The sequence below is a fragment of the Tamandua tetradactyla genome, chromosome 8, assembly GCF_023851605.1.
Source record: "Tamandua tetradactyla isolate mTamTet1 chromosome 8, mTamTet1.pri, whole genome shotgun sequence".
Lineage (NCBI taxonomy): Eukaryota > Metazoa > Chordata > Mammalia > Pilosa > Myrmecophagidae > Tamandua > Tamandua tetradactyla.
Window position 1 is genome coordinate 16,696,284 of NC_135334.1, and position 20,873 is coordinate 16,717,156.

At 39.7% G+C, this 20,873-nt stretch overlaps 2 protein-coding genes across 2 annotated transcripts; one reads left to right on the plus strand and one right to left on the minus strand.

Annotated features, from left to right (window-relative positions):
* The first annotated feature begins 3,041 nt into the window (after positions 1–3,041).
* On the plus strand, positions 3,042–4,959 carry OR6T1 (olfactory receptor family 6 subfamily T member 1). The gene is made up of 2 exons (XM_077112011.1): positions 3,042–3,142; positions 3,999–4,959. The coding sequence occupies exon 2, from the start codon at positions 4,009–4,011 to the stop codon at positions 4,957–4,959; it is 951 nt and encodes a 316-aa protein (XP_076968126.1). The 5' UTR covers positions 3,042–3,142; positions 3,999–4,008.
* A 7,770-nt stretch (positions 4,960–12,729) lies between these two features.
* OR4D5 (olfactory receptor family 4 subfamily D member 5) lies at positions 12,730–13,674 on the minus strand. Its single transcript, XM_077114689.1, has one exon. The coding sequence runs from the start codon at positions 13,672–13,674 to the stop codon at positions 12,730–12,732; it is 945 nt and encodes a 314-aa protein (XP_076970804.1).
* Positions 13,675–20,873: the final 7,199 nt, after the last annotated feature.

A 20,873-nucleotide genomic window follows, 5' to 3' on the forward strand; every position in this document is an offset into this window, starting at 1 on the left:
TATAAAGATTTCCATGCTGCTCTCCTCAGACAAAATTTGGTACCTTCCCCTTTTCTATCCCATAAAATTTTTATTGTACTTTTATCATAGTCTTTGCTGTTCTAATGGAATTTACTATTTGCATATTTCTAGCCTTCACTATGAGCAACTCAGCAGCGTATTCAACTATGTATCCCCAGTATTTAAAACACTGGCACACAGCAAGCATTCAGGACTACATTATCTCAACGTTATGGGGGTACTTAGCTAGCCCTCACCTGGAAAGAATAATCTCTGTATAATGGTGCCATTCTGGAACATGAGACAGCCATGAGAATGCTGTAGGATTTCATAAGTCTGGATTTATTTTAGTTCTGGATCAGCTGTAAAGTTAGTCTACCATCAAATTAGAAAGCTGGTGATATTTTAAGTTTAGAATTTAAACCTTCCATTTCTGGGATCCTCAATATTCCACTTCCATTCTATCTCCCTTCTACTTCAGCCCTTTACCACAATCACAATCAAACCTGCCCAGCATTCTCCCTTCCCTCAAACCCTAGTAAAAAAGAAAAACCTAAATAAATTGTTTAAGATCTTTTGTATTCCTGGGCCCTAACACCAAATGATCTGTTAGTATTGTTACAGGGTAAAGCCTAGAAATCAGCATTTTAAAGGAACAGACCAGTTGATGCTGATGCAAGATTTTCTTTGGGGGGAGGTCCGGGGGTGGGCAGTGGACATTATCTAAACCTGCTCTGAGGAAATAATTTAATAAGTATAGATTTACCATTGACTAACATGGTATAAAATTCATTCAAACTTTGAGATGTCAGGAGTCCATCTAAAGCGGGGTCAAGTAAAATGTGCCAAGCAATGGTGTTGCCAAAAGGACAGAAGAAATTAGGTGAGGGGAGGAAGATATAATGGGTGTGGCTGAGGGGGTCACAAAGCTTGGGGGGCTGAGAACACACATTAGCACCCATTGGTAATGTTGGCCCAGGGAAAATTTACCAAACGACCCATGTGAGTGAAGGGATTGAGAAACGGGGTGATAAGCACAGATTCACAATGAGCCTGTGCAGAAGCATTCCATCTTCCAGAAGGGAGATGGGGGGGTTCTGATGATTCCAGCCAGATTTAGTCCAATGTATCTGGGGATGCATATACTGGAGGTTGATAAAATAGATGGGGTACTTGTGTGTGATCAGAGATCTATAACCAGCCAGGGTTAGAAATGAAGCATGCTTGCTATTTTACATTTGTATCTAAGTAGAATGATTCACTGTGAATCTGCAGAGATCTGATGAGAGAACTTAGAAAGCACAAGAAGAAATGAGCATCTATGGTCCACTAAGGGAAGGGCCAGCCATTCTGGGAGTTGGGAGTGGAGATTGGAGCCATGCCCCTCCTGTCCTCCTGCCACCCAGAGCCTTCCACTGCTCTGGGTCAAGGAAGAAGAGCCAAAGGCCCAATCCATTGCACATCACATAGGTATTTTCAAGATCAAAGCCTCAATCTACAATTAATATCTATGTACAGAATTCCATCATCACTTGACAGATGAAATAAGGTAACAATTGGAAGCTGATGGCAAACCAAATTTGTTGTCATACATTCATTCTTTTATAAGACATCATGTCTTAGTGGTTAAAAGTACAGGTTCTGAAGTCAGACTTTCTAAATTTTAACCCTTAACTCCACTATTCATTAATTGGATTACTCAATTTCTCTAACCCTTAACTACCTTGCCTGTGAGATGGGGATAATAATAGCTCCTGCTTGTAGAGTTGCTAAGCCAGTTTAACTATAAAATGAACGAAAGTGCTTGGGCTATAATAAGTACTTAATAAATGCTAGCTGATAATATTAGGAGGTTTTATTACATTGTGACACTCAAAACTAATGTCTTTTTAAAAAATTTTTTTAGCAAGTTCAAGTTTCATAGGCATATTTTTTAGTGTCATAATCAGACATCAGGGTTAGACTTGCGTGACTGTGCATCTTAGCTTTATAAAACCTGCTGTGTTCCAGTTTATTCACTTGTAAAGTGAAAATAAATAGCTATCTAGTCGTGTAGATTGTCTTTGTGTAGATGGAATGAAAATACATATGTATGTCTGTGTGTGTCCCTTATAGTTCTAATTTCCTTCACTGGTTCTCATCTTCTCAAGTAGTATCTTGTAGTGGAAAGAGAGTAAGTTCAAGAAGACATTTCCAATAATAACACTGTTATTAACTGTGTGACTTATATATATCTTCCTGTACATTACACAGACCTGCAAGGTTTTTTTGAGGTTAAAATGACAAGAGTTTAAACACATATGCAGAGGGTTGAGATTGTTGTTATCTAGAGGAATATGAGAAAAAAGCCAACTGGTGAAGTTATTGGAGAGAGCTAATAAGTAGGCAACAGGTTAACTTTCATTGGAATGTGCATACTAGAATTTAGTATATATATTTTATAACAGAAGCTAGAAACAGATATTGTGTATTAGGCAGCTAGGCTATATAAATTGCTTTTAATAGTGAAATTTATCTGGCATACCGAAAAGGGCCACAGTTTGCATATTTTCCTTATCTGGAATGATTTACATTGTCCTGAAATAGTACTATAGAATCCTTTTTTGGGTTTTGTTAAGGCATTTCTTTGGTTTTGGAGATACATGTATAGGCTGGCAGAATGAAGCTCTATCATCAGTTAGCTGCTTAAATTAAAGGATTTATTCCTGCTAAAGTTGACATAAACATGCTCTGAGTACCCCCTCTCAATCTTGGAGCCAGTATTCCTTATCCCAGCTAATGTTCTTTGTTAAGGTGGCTTTAAACAGAATTGAGCAAATATTTGCCCCCCTCCCCATCTTTAACATTTTTAAGTCTGGAATAATAATGATCTTGGATTAAGCTCTGAAAAAAGCTCTCTATACTTCAGCACCTTATTACCTTAACAAAGTAACTTGATGGTAATTCACATTCATTTTATTTTAAAATATTTTCTATTATTTTCTCTAACCCATAGGCAGAACCTATGTAACGCTGAGCATCTGATGCTAGATGTGAAAAAAAGGATCTCAGAACCAAGATGCCTAATGAAGTCCAATTCTTCAAAGCTTATGGATGAATTTCACACGTGCCAATGACAAGATGAACGTAGCTCCAAATTAAGGTAAAAGCTGAAGAGGCAAGTTGACTTATCTTAATGCCTTTGATAATATTTTCTCTCTCTGTCCATCTTATGCTATTATAATGCTGGGATGACTGAAAATGAGAGAAGGCTAGAAAATATTGCAATAGGGGGAGGAATTTCTTGTAAGGTATGGAAATCTTAGTAAAAACAAACAAACCAAAAACAATATGATAGGATTGGGACTTTGCATAGCCCATTTCACATGTGGTTTTCTAGCTAATTAAGGAAGAATCTCTAAAGATACCAAAAGCCAAGATCTTCAATTCTGTTATTTTATGTTAAGCCAAAATACATAAGAACCACAAATACTTGCGTCTTGATAGAGATGAGATTTCGCTCATGGTGCATTTATACTGTAAGTTCTTCTCTGATCTTTCCACTCCTCTAGATTCCTCTAAGCTCTGTTACTACGGGGTGCCCCGCCTAAGTGAAACAGTGGAAGTGGACTGGGTTTTAGAGCTACAGAGACTTGATATTAAAGGCTGCTTCTACAAACTGCACCCTGTTTAATCACAGGAAGGAGGGATCACTAAGACTTCCCCAATCAACCTTTCCTTATCATTAAGAACAGTATCGCACATCTTTAAGAGTAGTTGGAAGAGGAGATACTGCATATAAATTTCCTAATACATAATTCATATTCAGTGCTATTGCATTATTATTGCTATACTGCTTGCTGTAAGAACTTGTTTTACTCTTGAAGGCAGATATACAGATCAGTGTATTCCCAGAACATAAGGAAGTGCTACATGCTCAACAATTATTTTATTGATTCATTGAATGATGATGGGTAGCTATAGATCTGTTACAAAGTTCTGTTTCTTTTCTTCTGCAGGTGAGTGGAGATGAGCACTAACAACTATACTCAGGTGACCAGCTTTGTCCTCCTCGGTTTCCCCAGTAGCTGCATCCTGCAGTTCCTCTTGTTCCTAGGGTTGACGGTGACCTACATTGTAACAGCCACAGGCAACCTGCTGATCATTGTGCTCAGCTGGTCTGACCGACGCCTGCACACACAGATGTACTTCTTCCTGCGGAACCTATCCTTCCTGGAGCTGTTGCTTGTGTCTGTTGTGGTTCCCAAGATGCTGCTCATCATCCTCACTGGGGATCACACTATATCATTTGCCAGCTGCATCATCCAGTCCTACCTCTACTTCCTCCTGGGCACCACCGACTTCTTCCTCCTGGCTGTCATGTCCCTGGATCGTTACCTGGCAATCTGCCGACCACTCCACTATGAGACCCTCATGACTAGTCATATCTGCTCCAAGCTGGTGCTGGCCTCCTGGTTCTCTGGATTCCTTTGGGTCCTTTGCCCCACCATCCTCATGGCCAGCCTGCCTTTCTGTGGCCCCAAGGGCATTGACCACTTCTTTTGTGACAGTTGGCCCTTGCTGAGGCTCTCCTGTGGAGACACCCACCTGCTGGAGCTGGTGGCTTTTGTGCTCTCCACATCAGTGTTGCTGGGCTCTCTGGCAGTGACCTCAGTTTCCTACACCTGCATTCTTGCCACTGTTCTCAGGGCCCCCACAGCAGCTGAGCGAAGGAAAGCCTTCTCCACTTGTGCCTCCCACCTCACCGTGGTGATCATTGTCTATGGCAGCTCCATCTTTCTCTACATCCGCCTGTCAGATGCCCAGTCAATGCTGCTCAGCAAAGGTGTGTCCATCCTGGGCTGTATCATCACTCCCCTCCTGAACCCGTTCATCTTCAGTCTCCGCAATGATGTGGTGAAGCAGGCGCTGAGAGATGCCCTGCGGTGGGGCACGCGCTCTACAGCTAGGAGGCTCTGAGGGCCACAAGTGAAAGAAAATGTACCTATTAGACCTGGAGATTCAAAGTTTATTCCATTAAAAAAAATGTATTCAAAGTTCAAATCATTCAAGCAAACCCTATGATTTTCTCAGATGAGAAAAGTACACTCTTCATGAATATGCAGTATTAAATCTGGGAGTAAACCTTCGCTTTTCTCCCTAAAATCTTCCTTGGATCTTCCACCTCACCACAGAGAGGGCTGATCCAATTGGTCAAATTTCAGAATTCTGGTTAGGACACATTTAGTTTTTGGAGGAATTTCTGGGTTTAAGAGTAGGCATAAGCATATGACCTCCATACAGGGAAGCCGTTCCTCTTCCCCCTCATCTGTGTGCTTAAGCTTCAGTCTCCTGTACCATGTAGCAACCAGGAGATGCTAAAACATGGGGATTGAGATTTGGAGCTTAGACAGGAGTAAGAGGCCTGCAAAGCCTTCCAACTAGTCATAGTGTTGGAAACTCACTGGAACAAACAAAACTCACGGGATCTGGAATGCAATAATAAATGGTTCATTGATTCCTTTTTGCCATAGGACTGTTCTTTATGTGACTACAGCTCTTACAGGAGTCTCATAAAGGAAGAATGATGAGAGCCATGAGATATTTGGATATCTCTAATTCCCAAGTCAAATCTCACCTAATAAATTCCAAATGCAGCCACTCCTTTAAAAATATTATTATGTTTCTGAAATGTTTTAGGCACCATGCTAGTCAAGGCCTGGAATAGAGTGAGCCAAAGAGAGACTAAGGTGCAAATTTCAGCAAGACCCACAGAATCAGGATCGTGTAAATGTAGGGTTAGGATGTGCACGAACCTGAGAGTGAGTGCCTCCTTAAATGCTGCACCCTGGGCACTTCTCTTGGTTCCCCTGCCTCATCTCTGATGGTAAGCCTCAAGTATTCAGCAGTAAACAATGTAGACATGGCTCTTAAATTTATTGAGTTTATGGTATCATGGGGATGAAAGAGGTAAAACAACTAAATGCACATATCAATTCACAGTTGAAATGTGTGTTAAGACTTTTGAGAAAAGAGCTGGGTTTTGTAAGATGGGCTAAAAATGAAACATCCATTTGGATTAACAATCAGGAACACACTTCTGTGTAAAACAACTTTAAGCTGAGACCTGAGAATAAGCAGGAGCTACCCAGGCAAAGAGTAGGAGGAGAACATTCCTAAGAGAGGAAAGAGTATTTGCAAAGTATTGGAGTTAAAGAGGGTTTGAGAGAAAACTTTTCTAACTGGAGAGTTAGAAAAGATGGGACCAGTGGAGTCAGAGAGGTGGGCAAAGCTAGGTTAGACAGGATCTTATCTATCATGTTTAAATGAACTTTTTTCCTTCTTAGAGGCAAGGAAAACCTTTGGAGTTCTTACCAAGGGAGTAATCTAATAAAAATTTTAAATATCAGCACAGCTGTTGTGGGGACAATTGATTGAAGGAAGACGGAAGTGAGATTTAGATCGATTAGGAAGTATTGCATAGCAGCAGAGAGTTTATGCCAACTATGACATCAGTATTGGCAGTGCAGACTGAGAGAAGTAGACAAACATTATATATTTCGGAGATAATGTTTATAAGATAAACTTTTTCCTTACCCACAGATCTTACAGCTCTTAGTAGGAATAGGCTATTAAAGGGAAACCTTAACAGTTATTAACTACCACATTGGAGAAAGCAGGGGTTCCCTGGGCACAGAGAAGTACACATAGAAAGGGACAGTGAAAGCTTCACAGAGAAAAGCATATCTCACCTGGGACCTGTAGGAGAAGTCTAGGTTAGAAGGGGACGAAGATTGTTTCCTGCAGCACGACTACAGTTACAAAGGCTTAGGGGTGTCCTGAGTGTATTTAGGAAACTGAAAGAAGCACAGTAAGATAGGCTGTAAGGCAGAAAAAAGGAAGATATGATAATGGAAAAGCAAGTGGGAGCCAGTCAATGTAGTTCTCTTGTTGGTATTTTAAGAATCACGATCTAATAAAAACAGTACTGAACTAGAAAACAGATGTGGGATCTTGTTGCCCCAACTTGCTTGCACTTGAGCAAATCACTTTCTCATTCTTCTTTAGCTTCCATATGATGTAAAATAAAGGTATTGAATTGTGTGGTTTTAGTCTTCTGGGGGATCATAGATTTCTTTGAGAATATCATAAAATCCATAGGCTCTTTCTAAAAAATAATTCCTTTCTATAAATAAATAAACTTAGCATATGATTTTAGGTTGTTTATGGAGAACTTAAACTCATTTCAGAAATCCTAAGCTGGATAATTTCCAAAGATCTTTTCGGCTCTAGCAAGTTGTGATTCTGTATGATTCTAATGAAACTATTCCATGTCTAGGTCTGTTTAATCACATCTTTGCTACTACATTCTGATAGTCCTGTCACTAGCATTATATTTCAACTGCAATGTAGATAAGTAGATAATTTTAGATAGATAGATAGGTAACAGAAGATATAAATGATAAGTAGATGATGATAGAGATTAGTGAAAGAGAGAGATGTAGTATCTGGCTCTGTATATATTAAGAATGCACCAGCGAGGCAAACTCTTCTGAATACTACCGAACACTTTTCTCCACGCCTCAGTCAAACCATCTGTAGAACCAGAGAAACTCCAGATTTATTAGGCTCTTAAATTCATAAGCTAAAGAGCATAGTCTGTTAACCTGTTCCTAGATTACCTTCTGTGTGGCCTATTGTCCAAAGGTCTCATCACTGTCAATGTCCTTTGGGCCACTTGAGTGGTAAAACTGATTATGGGAACAAAGGCAATTAACTATTTTTGTGGAAATAATAAAATAAAGGTAACAATAATTTTAGTGATTTCACTATCAGGTACCAATTCTATCAGGTAATCCTGGAAAATTTTCCTATATCCCTCCCCTAGAAAAAGAAAGGAATGGGCAGATATACTACTATCCATCAATCATCTTTAAAATGTTATCATTTCTACAATTATAAGTCTATTTAAATTATTCAACCTCCTAAATCCCCTTGCAAACAAGGGGCTACTTAAATCCTTAGTCCAGACCTACGCTAACACTGGGTAAAACTCATTTCATTCCTAGGTCATTTCAGTACTTTTCCAGAACTTCTGCCATTCTACTCTTATACACTAATTTATAGTCCATGTAACCACTTGGTAGTACAAGAAGAAATTATTTTGCAAATAATAAACTGAGCCTTTAAATCATGTTTTCTTTAAGCTATCCACCCTGAGGATAATAGCCATGGAGAAAGAGATAGAAGTCAGGCACAAAGAAGACATCAATGAACTTTGCATCTCTCAACTTTATCACAATAATAGGCATATAATTTGGGTGTTGGCTGAGAGAGTAAAGGATTTTCTCTATCCCTTTAATACCTCTTTAACAACACCAGGATCTACACCTGAGTATTTACATCGAACATAAGAAAGGTCCTGATCAGACAGGGAAGAGAAAGAGAGAAATAGTAAGAAGGAAAGGAAGGAACATAGACGTAAGGGAAGCAGATTAGTAGAGGGGTATCTTATTCCTTTTCTGGACTGCCTGTGGAGATAGACTGAGGGCAAGACCAAGGGTGGGAGGCCTTTCTTGCTTCAAAATGAAGCCTCTTTATAACCACTGGGGCAGACATTCTGGTGGTTTCTGAGTGTATTAGTTAGGGTTCTCTAGAGAAACAGAACCAACAGGGAACACTTGCAAATATAAAATTTATGAAAGTGTCTCACGTGACCGTAGGAACGCAGAGTCCAAAATCCATAGGGCAGGCTGTGAAGCCGATGACTCCAATGGATGGCCTGGACGAACTCTACAGGAGAGGCTCACCAGCCAAAGCAGGAATGCAACCTGTCTCCTCTGAGTCCTCCTTAAAAGGCTTCCCATGATTGGATTTAGCATCACTAATTGCAGAAGACACTCCCCTTTGGCTGATTACAAATGGAATCAGCTGTGGATGTAGCTGACGTGATCATGACCTAATCCTATGAAATGTCCTCATTGCAACAGACAGGCCAGCGCTTGCCCAATCAGATGAACAGGTACCACAACTTGGCCAAGTTGACACCTGTCCCTAACCATGACACTAAGAAAGCTGAATATCGAGTTGCCCAATGACCTACCATTACCATTACTTGGTATATACCCAGAAGAGCTGAAAGCTGTGTCACGAACAGACATTTCCACACCAATGTTCATAGCAGCATTATTCACAATTGCCAAAAGATGGATACAATCCAAGGATCAACAGCCAAGTGGTTAAACAAAATGAACTAACATAGTTCTATTTTTGGGGTTTGGTAGAACTGTGTGGGTGCATATATGATGGAATATTATGCAGCAGTAAGATGAAATGAGGTCCTGAAATATATGACAACATGAACGAAACTTGAGGACATAATGCTGAGTGAAATAAGCCAGACACAAAGGGATGGATACTGTATGATTTTACTAATATGAACCCCCCCGGAAAGTGTAAACTCAGATTTTAAAATGTAGATTATAGGGGACCTAGAGATAGAAGCTAGAGAAGGGGGGAATGGTTACCTAATATGTACATACTAGTTAAGGAAGTTGAACTTAAAAGTTTGGGAATGATTAGAGGTGATGGTAGTTCATTAGTTGGTTTATAAGTAACTGTGCCATGTTTAAAGTGACTATGACTGAAAAGGGTTGTTTAGTACCTCACTGATAAGCACTACAAATATAAATAAGTTCTTGCATGAAGTATTTCAAAGGAATGATGCTTGTACGAAGAGCTAACAAGAGGGATATATGGGGAAAACTACTTATTGCATGCTCTGGTCTATATTTAACAGGAATACGTCACTAGTACCACAGCAATATTAGGGGTAAATAATTGGGGGTGGGGGGCACAAGAGTTAAGGGGAGTCTTGGATTTTCTCTTTGGTATGGGTGTTTCTATCTGTTATTTTTATCAAAAAAGAAAAGAAGAAGCCTCTTGAAGGAGCTAGCCCCAGGGGTTGTTCACAGAACCACTAGGTATGTTGCATCATTAAACTCATTTAAGTAAAACAGCATGATGGGGCAAAGGAAGGGCTGGAGTTTAGTTTCTCACGCCACCCTCAGTTCTCTGTGACAAGGATGCAGCCTGAGATCTTATATGCCCCTGAGAAGGGATGCTGATGGAGACTGAGCTGAGAGTTAGTGGGCGTGTCATGGGGCACACAGTGGTTATGAGTGAGATGACTGAGGCCTATGGATGAAAACCTTGCTGGGAATGGATGGAAACAGCTCAAGAGACTCAGAGGGTCTACAAATCAAAAGAAAGCTTAGATAGATCTGTTAGCCCTGACCAAACACAGAAATCAGATCTTGAGCTGTAGCTAGCAGATTTCAGCATCAACAATCCACAGAATGCTCAGAGACAGAATTATCTTCACCTCCAGTCATAAGGCCAGATAGTAATCCAGGCCAGCTACTCTGCAGAAGAGACCACCAAGCATTCAGGAGACATTTATGAGTCTGAGGACTTTTCTTCCTACACCACCATGGAGACAGGTAAATGCAGCCCTATTCCGTACATTTTGATACAATTTTAAAAGGAAACAAGGGAGAGAGCAGATTCCTGAGCCACCAAGCTTTTTTCTAAAGAGAAAGAGCCTTTCCTTAAAGGGGCTTTTATTTCATGCGTAAAAGCAAGTCTGCTAGACCTATCTGAATTTTAGACATTTTGTCCTACTAACCAATAGTTATGAGGAAAACCAATTATTTAAAAATAAAGAATCGACATTTTATTTGCATATATGACTCTATATAAGTAAATTTGTGACCATACTGCAAGTTGGTCATGGAAGAAGGAGAACTAGCTCTTGTTGCTGAGCTAAAATGCTTGGAAAGGGAGCTCTGACTTGGATTTTCTAATTCCAAAATTTTCTTTCCAATGAAGTACACTCTCTCTTTCAAGAGCTCAAGTGTTTGCTCTAAACCCTCATCTCTTTTCCTTCAATACCCCAACTCACTTTTCCCTATTCCTATGCATGTACACTTTGGAGTCTGACATATTTAGACCCTGTATTCTAAACAGATCTTCTCAGTTAGACATTATGATGGTAAGGAACTACTCTTACACTAATGTATTTACAAAAATACAAGTGATAGACAATGGCAGATACATTTGTTTGAATGCTATACTCTCCCTATCCTACATCTATAGAGGATGCCACTGATAAATTAAATAACATTTACAAAGTTAAATAAAATAAAACTTGTTTCATTTTCTTTTTAAATTGATTATTAGGCATGGAGGTGGGGATAAAGATATATAAGCCCTGTAACAGAGGTAAGAAAGGTAAGAATCTGTGTTGATTAACTTGATAATAGGAGATGAAGGTATCTGGATTAAAGAGAGATTAAGGTATTGGGGAGGAGTTAAATATATCATTAAATATGATGGAAGAGAGTGCCATGGTCACTATTTCATCTTCTCTTAAATTAAAACACCATTCTCTATTTAGGGACCAAAGGATGAATGACCATCAAAGCAGTCGAGTGTGACACTATACAGACATAAAGATAGCTGAATTTAAAAGAGCATGCTTCTGAACAAGATGTGGGAAATAACTATTCCCACCTACAAGTTTGCCGGGCTTCAGGTTCCTCAACCAAATTCCCCCTTGATTCTTTAACCCACTTTCCCACATTAAAACCCAATCCCACATTCTCCTTGTGTTCTGTTCTCCAAATCATTTACTGCTCCATCCTCCATCCTCCATATCTAGTCTGCCCAACTCTCCCAACCAGACTTAGATGAGACCAATTTAAAATACCATCTCTATCCATGATGTCAGTTGAACTGGTATTAATTCACAAAGTTATTGTCCCTTAGGGTTACAAGGAATTTTAGATAACATCAAGACCTTGAGATCTGAAGATATATAGACCTGTGTTGGATTCCAGATACAAGCTCTAGAACTTTAACTATGCTATTTAATGACTCTAACTCACAACTGACTTATCCTGTTGTTTTTTTTTTCACATGGGTAGGCACCAGGAATTGAACCCAGGTCTCTGGCATGGCAGGCAAGAAATCTGTCACTGAGCCACCGTCGCACTGCCCTGACTTATCTTTAAAATGAGAATGATATTAATTTTATAAGAATGTTAAAAGAGTTAAAATAAATAATAAATGTAAATCACTTGGCACATTGGTACATAGTAAACTTTTGACAAATGTTGTTCAGATCATTATGATGATGATGATGATGATGACAACATTAAGAAACTCTGAAGAAGAAAGTAATTTGCCAAGGGAATTTCCTTACTCCTTATTGACTGTAAATTCAATTAACATCCTTAAATCAGGACTCAGGGTCCTACGTCTATTTAAACCTCAGGGTCCCTCCTGTCCTCAGGAAATTTATATTGCTTTGATCTCCTCAAATATATTTTGTGTTCAAGTAGTGATTGCAGGAAAGAAACACTAGATTTATCACCTCGCTGCATACTTCATTTGGAGATTTCTTGGCAGGGCCAACACATGCTCATCTGGGGAAGGGCCACGAGCTAATCATCATTTCTGCACAGCTCTTGAGGCTTTTTTTCTAGAAGATACAGAGAAGCAGTTCTATAGCACTCATCTCATGTTCTAATTTGGGTAAAAGTTCAGGTCGCCATAACATGACTGAGGTTTAAAACAACAGAAAAGCATGAGAAAATTGTTTTATCTCCCTTGTGGATCCTCCCAGGCAGGTTGGTACCCTGACACATCTCTCTGATTCTCAGGACTTGCCTCTGACAATCTGTGGGGTCAGCGCTCTGGAAGACCAAGAAGGTCCTTTTGCCGCCTCCACAGCTTCCTCATGGCCATGATCACATCTTTATTTCTCAGGGTATAGATGGCAGGATTCAGCATAGGAGTGACCATCGTGTACAGCACAGAGACCATTTTGTCCATGGGGAAGGTCCGAAATGGCCTCGCATAGATATAGATGCAAGGCAGAAAGATCAAGGTCACCACAGTAATGTGGGAGGCACAGGTGGATAGGGCCTTGTGGCGGCTCTCCTGGGAATGACTTCGAAGCATGATGAGTAGTGCTGTGTAGGATCCTAGTAGCACCAAAAAGCACATCAGGGTCACCAGGCCATTGTTAGACACCATCAGAAGTTCTAAGACAAATGTATCTGTGCAGGCCAACTTGATCAACTGGGGCACATCACAATAAAAGTTGTCCAACCTGTCAGGCCCACAGAATGGCAGCTGGATAGTCAGTCCCACCTGAACAATGGAGTGGATGAAGCCCCCTGCCCAGGAGGCTGCCACGAGGAGCCCACAGACAGTCCGATTCATAATGAGTGTGTAGCGCAAGGGCTGGGAAATGGCTACATAGCGGTCATAAGCCATGACAGTCAGCAGGAAGATCTTGATGCCACCAATGAAGTGGAAGAAGAAGAGCTGAGCCAGGCAGCTGCCAAAGGAAATGGTGGGGTTACCTGAGAGCAGGTCAACCAGCATCCTAGGTGCTGTGATTGAAGAGTAGCAGAAGTCCAGGAAAGAAAGATTGCCCAACAGAAAGTACATGGTTGTGTGCAGGCGTGGGTCAGAGGTCACTATGGCCACAATGAGGAGATTTCCAGTTACAGTCATAAGATACACAGCAGAGAAGACAATGAAGAAGAAGTACCGGAGTTCCCATACTTGAGAGAGCCCCAGTAGTATAAAACCCGTCACCTGGGAATGGTTCGCTGGATTCATCTGCTTGGTATGACCTGTTAAACAAATTGTTGAGGAAAATATACATGTTGTTCATCATGAGATCCACCATATTTCTCAGAAAGAATTTTCTCTGACCCCTCTTGGGAATGCTCCACTATCTCATTCACCGTAACACAAATACTGTCAAATCTATTTACTGTTTAAATTTATAGGGATTTAAACATCGGATTGATACAATCAAATGTCAGGAGCGTAAAACTAAGGATAGCACTGATATATCCCATGGCCTATGAGAACTAAAGATAATCAGCCTTCAAGAACTGAGAGATAGGTAAGATTCATAAACTGATAGTAAATTTCAATCCTGCCAGTAACTGTGTAAATGGGAGCAATTCTCTGAAGTTCATTGAGTTTTACTTCCCTCTTATGATATAAACTAGACAAATGTCCTCAAAGTTTCCTCTAATTGAATATTTTACACTATATGAGACCTGAAAAATCTCCCCATAGTAGACATTTAGATGAATTATTATGGAGTGATAGACCTCATACATCTCAAAACAAAAGTGCTGGTTGCCTATCACACCCCTAGAAAAACTATTCAATTGCCTTCTAAGTGAGATTTATCTTGGATGTATATTATCAGTCCCTATGAGGATGCTAAAGTCATAAGACAAGGGAAAAAATAAAAAATAAAAAATATTGTCCCTAATCTTTTTAATGGTAGTGAAGAATTACTAGGTTCTCTAAAGTTAGAGAAGAAAATAGGCGGAAGACATACCTTCCTGTTTTGTGGCTCTGGGAAACCCAGAGAAACTACAGCCCTTGGGGAAATATAGAGGTGAACAAATAGAATATTAAAGCACCTCCAAAGAGTTCAACAGTATCAATATATATTTCAGGGACATTACCTAAAGAATAATTTCTTACCCATACAAGGAAGCAGCAAGAAGAGGTCATGAATATTAATTAAAACAAATAAATAGACATCTAAACACACCTGCCTCAACTCTTGGAAAATTAAAAATAAAAGGATGCTTTTTATATATTTAATTATTTTTTTAATATTAGCAGAGCTCATTATTTCTAAAAATCCTGAAACTTTCTATTTCTCGTCTGGCATATAACTTAGAAGTTCCCACTCCCAAAAAGCTGAAAAATGGCAAATCAATGACTCTAGTTACCCACAAGAGAATTGAGATCACAGAGCAAACTACCACCAGGAAGACTGAAAAAAGGGGCGGATGCAAAGAATCACATCTTACGTGGAGCAGAAACAACCTAGACCCAGCATCAGGTATGAATTCTTAAAGGGTGATTGGCTAGACACTGGAGACTGGTTTTGAACTAGCTCAAGAGAAGAAAAGTCCCAGAGGCCAACCCCATCAGTTTTACCTCCAGGAGCCCCACCAGATTTTCACTGTGGTAATCTGAGAAAAACTTTCTTCTACTTCTGGCAAGGGGAGAAGAAAGTAACATTTAAATACTGTTCTATCTTTAAATGGCATTCTATTCTCATTAACAAATACCTGCCTTCAAGGGAAACTATTTTACTGTACCCTAACCAACGTAAGTTTTATCAGAGTCCAGCTGAAATGGAGGAAGAGACCTAAGGCAACCTCTCTCCAGCTTTCGATTTGGAGTAAGGGAAATAGTTAACTCCAGCTTCTTTTAACTGCCTGTCTCACCTAAGAGTTAAAAACAAAAGCTGATAAGTGAAGGCCACAGCCAGGGCACAGGCTCACTCAAAGATTGAGACCTAGTCATAGAACTGTGATGTTCCCACCTGAGTAATAGAGGACTACAGTTGAAAAGAGCTTCACAAATCAGACCCTGTTTAAGAAGTCTCTAAGTAAAAACAAGACAAGGGAGACAAAATCAAGGATACCAGAGGAAATTTTAGCCTCTGACATTTACAGCTACATAATACATTAAATACAGTCTAACTCTTAGCCAGATAATCATTAAATGTCATATTAAAGGTCTGTTTGTCTCAGTTCCTTTTACTCAATACATCACATCCTGCTTTCAACAAAAAATCACAAAGCATGCTAAAAGGCAAACAAAATACAAACTGAAAAGAGAAAACAAGCATCTGAATCAGACTCAGTTATGAAACAGATGTCAGGATGACCAGGTAAATTCTACCCATCATTCCAAGAAGAATTAATGCCAATCCTGCTCAAACTCTCCCAAAATTAAAGAGGAGTGAACCCTACATAACTCATTCTATGAAGTCAATATCATCCTAATACCAAAGGCAGATAAACATACTACAAGAAAAGAAACATTCAAATCAATTTCTTAAGTGAATATAGATGCAAAAATCCTCAACAAAATACTTGCAAATTGAATCCAAAGGCATATGAAAGAATTATATACCACAATTTTGTCCTAGGTTTTATCGCAGGTATCAAATATGCTCAACATGAGAAAACCAAGTACTGTAATACCCCACAGTACAAATAAAGAGGAAATACCGCATGATCATTTTGATTGACACAGAAAAGGCATTTGACAAAATCCAGCATTTTTTCTTAATAAAAAAGACTTCAAAAGAAAGGAATAGAAGGGAACTTCTTCAACATGATAAAGGGAATAGATGAAAAACTCACAGCTAACATTGTACTCATTTGTGAAACTGAAAACTTTCTCTCTAAGAGCTGGAACAAGACAGGGGCACCCACTGTCACCACTGTTATTCCACCTTGTAGTGGAAGTTCTAGCCAGTGGAAAACTAAAAGGCACTGAAGTTGAAAATGAAGAAGCAAAACTTTCACTGTTTGCAAATGACATGATCTAGGTACAAAAAGTCCAGAAAACTACAACAAAGCTACTCAAGCTGATAAATGAATTCAGCAAAGTGGCAGGATACGAGATCAAATTCAAAAATCAGTACTGTTTCTATACACTGGCAACAAGCAATCTGAGGAGGAAATCAAGAAAAAAAATCTATTTACAAGAGCAATTAAAAGATTCAATTATTTAAGAAAAAATTCAACCAAGTATGTAAAGGAATTGTACACAGAAAACTACAAAACATTGCTGAAAGAAATCAAAGATGACCTAAATAAATGGAAGGATGTTCTGTATTCATGATTTGAAGACTAAATATTATTAAGAAACCAATTCTACCCAAATTGATTTACAGATTCAATGCAATCCCAATCAAAATTCCAACAGCCTACTTTGCAGAAATGGAAAAGCCAATTATCAAATTTATTCGGAAGGGTAAGGGGCACTGGATAGCCAAAAACATCCTGAAAAAAGAAGAAAGTAGTTGGTTGGTTCAAACTTCCAGACTTTAAAGCATATGGCAAAGCTACAGTGGGCAAAACAGCATGGTACTGGCCTAAAGATAGATATATTTTAACTAATGGAATCAAATAAACCCTCACATCTATGGTAATTGATTTTTTTTTCCACATAGGCAGGCACCGGGAACCGAACCCAGGTCCTTTGGCATGGCAGGCAAGCATTCTTGCCTGCTGAGCCACCGTGGCCCACCCTAGTCAATTAATTTTTGACAGGGCTCTCAATGCCTCTCAAATGGGAAAGAACCATTTCTTTGACAAATGGTGCTGAGAATACTGGATACCCATACGCAAAAGCATGAAAGAAGACTCCCCCTCTCACACTATATATATACAAATTAACTCAAAATGGATCAAAGGCCTAAATCTAAGAGGTACGACCATAAAACTCATAGAGGAAAATATAGGGAAGCATCGCCAAGAATCTGTCATAGTCAATGCTCTCTTACACCCAACAGAGAAGCAACGAAAGAGAAAAGATAAACAGGATCTCCTTAAAATTAAATATTTTTGCACTTCAAAGGACTTTGTCAAGAAAGTGAAAAGGAAGTCTGTTCAATGGGAAGAAAATATTTGGAAAGCAAATATCTGATAAGAGTTTCATATCCAGAATATATTAAAAAAATCCTACAACTCAAAAATAAGAAGACAAACAACCCAATTAAAAAATGGGTCAAATACTTGAATAGACATTTTTCCAAAGAAGAAATACAAATGTCTAACAGCACATGAAAAGGCATTCAATATCACTAGCTATGAAATTCAAATTAAAACAGTAATGGGGTATTTTACAACTACTGGAATGACCATTATTTTAAAAAATGAAATACTACAAGTATTAAAGAGGATGTGGAGAATTAGGAACATTCATTCATTGCTGATGGGAGTGTAAAATTGTGCAGCTGCTGTGGAGGACAGTCTGGCTCCTCAGGAAGCTAAGTATAGAATTGCCACATGATCCAGCAATTCCCTCACTAGGTATGTATATACACAGAAGCACTAAAAACAGGAATGCAATCAGATATTTGCACACAGATGTTCATAGCATCATTTTTCACAATTGCCGAAAGACAGAAGCAACCTTAGTGTCTGTGCCTGTCTGAAAGTATTACATACTTTCTTGTACGTAAACTTGTAACTTATTAAATTCTTCCCCCCTTTTTTTCTTGTATGCTATATAGCAGGGCTCACATTTTATTTTTTTTCCATGTGAGTATCTTGATATTGCAGCACCATTTGCTGAATTTTTGTTTGTTTGTTTGTTTTTTCTTTTGTTTGTTTGCCTGTTTTGGGGAAGTGCATGGTCTGGTAATCAAACTCAAGTCTCCCGCACGGCAGGCAAAAATTCTACCACTGAACAACTCTTGCACTGCCCCCCCTAAATTCTACTTTTTAAAAGCTGTTCCAGGACTTCCTGGAAGATGGCGGCTTAGTAAGACGCGCGGATCTTAGTTTCTTCTCCAGGACACCTACTAGGGGAGTAGAAACGATACAGAAAGCGCCCAAAGCCACAACAGAGATAAAAAAGACAGCGTACCCCATCCTGGAACGGCTGGCTGGCTGAGAGAAGCAGCTCGGGTGAGATCGCCGAGGCGCGCGGGCCTTACCGGGCGGGGTGGCAAGCGGCCGGAGTTACTCCCTTCCCCCTTCCCAGGCCGGCTGGGAGAATTGGAGAGGCGGTCCCCTGAAACAAAGACGGCTGGCGCCCACACCACGCGCAGCCCCCGGACCAACTGAGAGAATTGGATCGGAAACCCCCAGGCCGTGGAGAACGGTGACGGGTGGGGGAGGCCCCTTCCAAACCCGTGACTCCCAGGGAACGTGCACTCTCTCGGGCGGGCCGCTGCCGCTGGCGCCCTCCCGCCACGCTTGTTGCCCAGGGCTGACTAGGAAATTCGGACGGGCTCTTTCCCTGGCTGCGGCGACCAGCAACCCTCCCTGCGTTCGGACCCTGGGCCAGCTCAAGCCGTTTCGGCTAGCGAACCCCCAGGACGGCGAGAGCTTTCCAAAGTTTAAGGTCCCACAGCACCTTTTACTGGTGGGACCCGCAGACAAACGGGTGCCACGAGCGCCACCTACTGGGCAGGATAAGAAAAACAGAACCCAGAGATTTCACAGAAAAATATTACAACCTTGCTGGGTCCAACACCAAGAGAAATCTGAATAAATGCCCAGACGCCAGCAGCAGAAGATAACTGTCCACGCTCAAAAGATTGAGAATATGGCTCAGTCAAAGGAACAAACCAATAGCTCAAATGAGACACAAGAGCTGAGACAACTAATGCTGAATATACGAACAGAAATGGAAAACCTCTTCAAAAATGAAATCGATAAATTGAGGGAGGACATGAAGAGGACATGGGCTGAACATAAAGAAGAAATAGAAAAACTGAAAAAACAAATCGCAGAACTTATGGAAGTGAAGGATAAAGTAGCAAACATAGAAAAAATAATGGATAGCTACAATGATAGATTTAAAGAGACAGAAGATAGAATTAGTGATTTGGAGGATGGAACATCTGAATTCCAAAAAGAAACAGAAACTATAGGGAAAAGAATGGAAAAATTTGAACAGGGTATCAGGGAACTCAAGGACAATATGAACCGCACAAATATACGTGTTGTGGGTATCCCAGAAGGAGAAGAGAAGGGAAAAGGAGGAGAAAAACTAATGGAAGAAATTATCACTGAAAATTTCCCAACTCTTATGAAAGACCTAAAATTACAGATCCAAGAAGTGCAGCGCACCCCAAAGAGATTAGACCCAAATAGGCGTTCTCCAAGACACTTACTAGTTAGAATGTCAGAGGTCAAAGAGAAAGAGAGGATCTTGAAAGCAGCAAGAGAAAAACAATCCATTACATACAAGGGAAACCCAATAAGATTTTGTGTAGATTTCTCAGCAGAAACCATGGAAGCTAGAAGACAGTGGGATGATATATTTAAAATACTAAAAGAGAAAAACTGCCAACCAAGACTCCTATATCCAGCAAAATTATCCTTCAAAAATGAGGGAGAAATTAAAACATTCTCAGACAAAAAGTCACTGAAAGAATTTGTGACCAAGAGACCAGCTCTGCAAGAAATACTAAAGGGAGCACTAGAGTCAGATACAAAAAGACAGAAGAGAGAGATATGGAAAAGAGTGTAGAAAGAAGGAAAATCAGATATGATATATATAATACAAAAGGCAAAATGTTAGAGGAAAATATTATCCAAACAGTAATAACACTAAATGTCAATGGACTGAATTCCCCAATCAAAAGACACAGATTGGCAGAATGGATTAAAAAACAGGATCCTTCAATATGCTGTCTACAGGAAACACATCTTAGACCCAAAGATAAACATAGGTTGAAAGTGAAAGGTTGGGAAAAGATATTTCATGCAAATAACAACCAGAAAAGAGCAGGAGTGGCTATACTAATATCCAACAAATTAGACTTCAAATGTAAAACAGTTAAAAGAGACAAAGAAGGACACTATATACTAATAAAAGGAACAATTAAACAAGAAGACATAACAATCATAAATATTTACGCACCGAATCAGAATGCCCCAAAATACGTGAGGAATATACTGCAAACATTGAAAAGGGAAATAGACTCATATACCATAATAGTTGGAGACTTCAACTCACCACTCTCATCAAGGGACAGAACATCTAGACAGAGGATCAACAAAGAAATAGAGAATCTGAATATTACTATAAATGAACTAGACTTAATAGACATTTATAGGACATTACATCCCACAACAGCAGGATACACCTTTTTCTCAAGTGCTCATGGATCATTCTCAAAGATAGACCATATGCTGGGTCATAAAGCAAGTCTTAACAAATTTAAAAAGATTGAAATCTTACACAACACTTTCTCGGACCATAAAGGAATGATGTTGGAAATCAATAATAGGCAGAGTGCC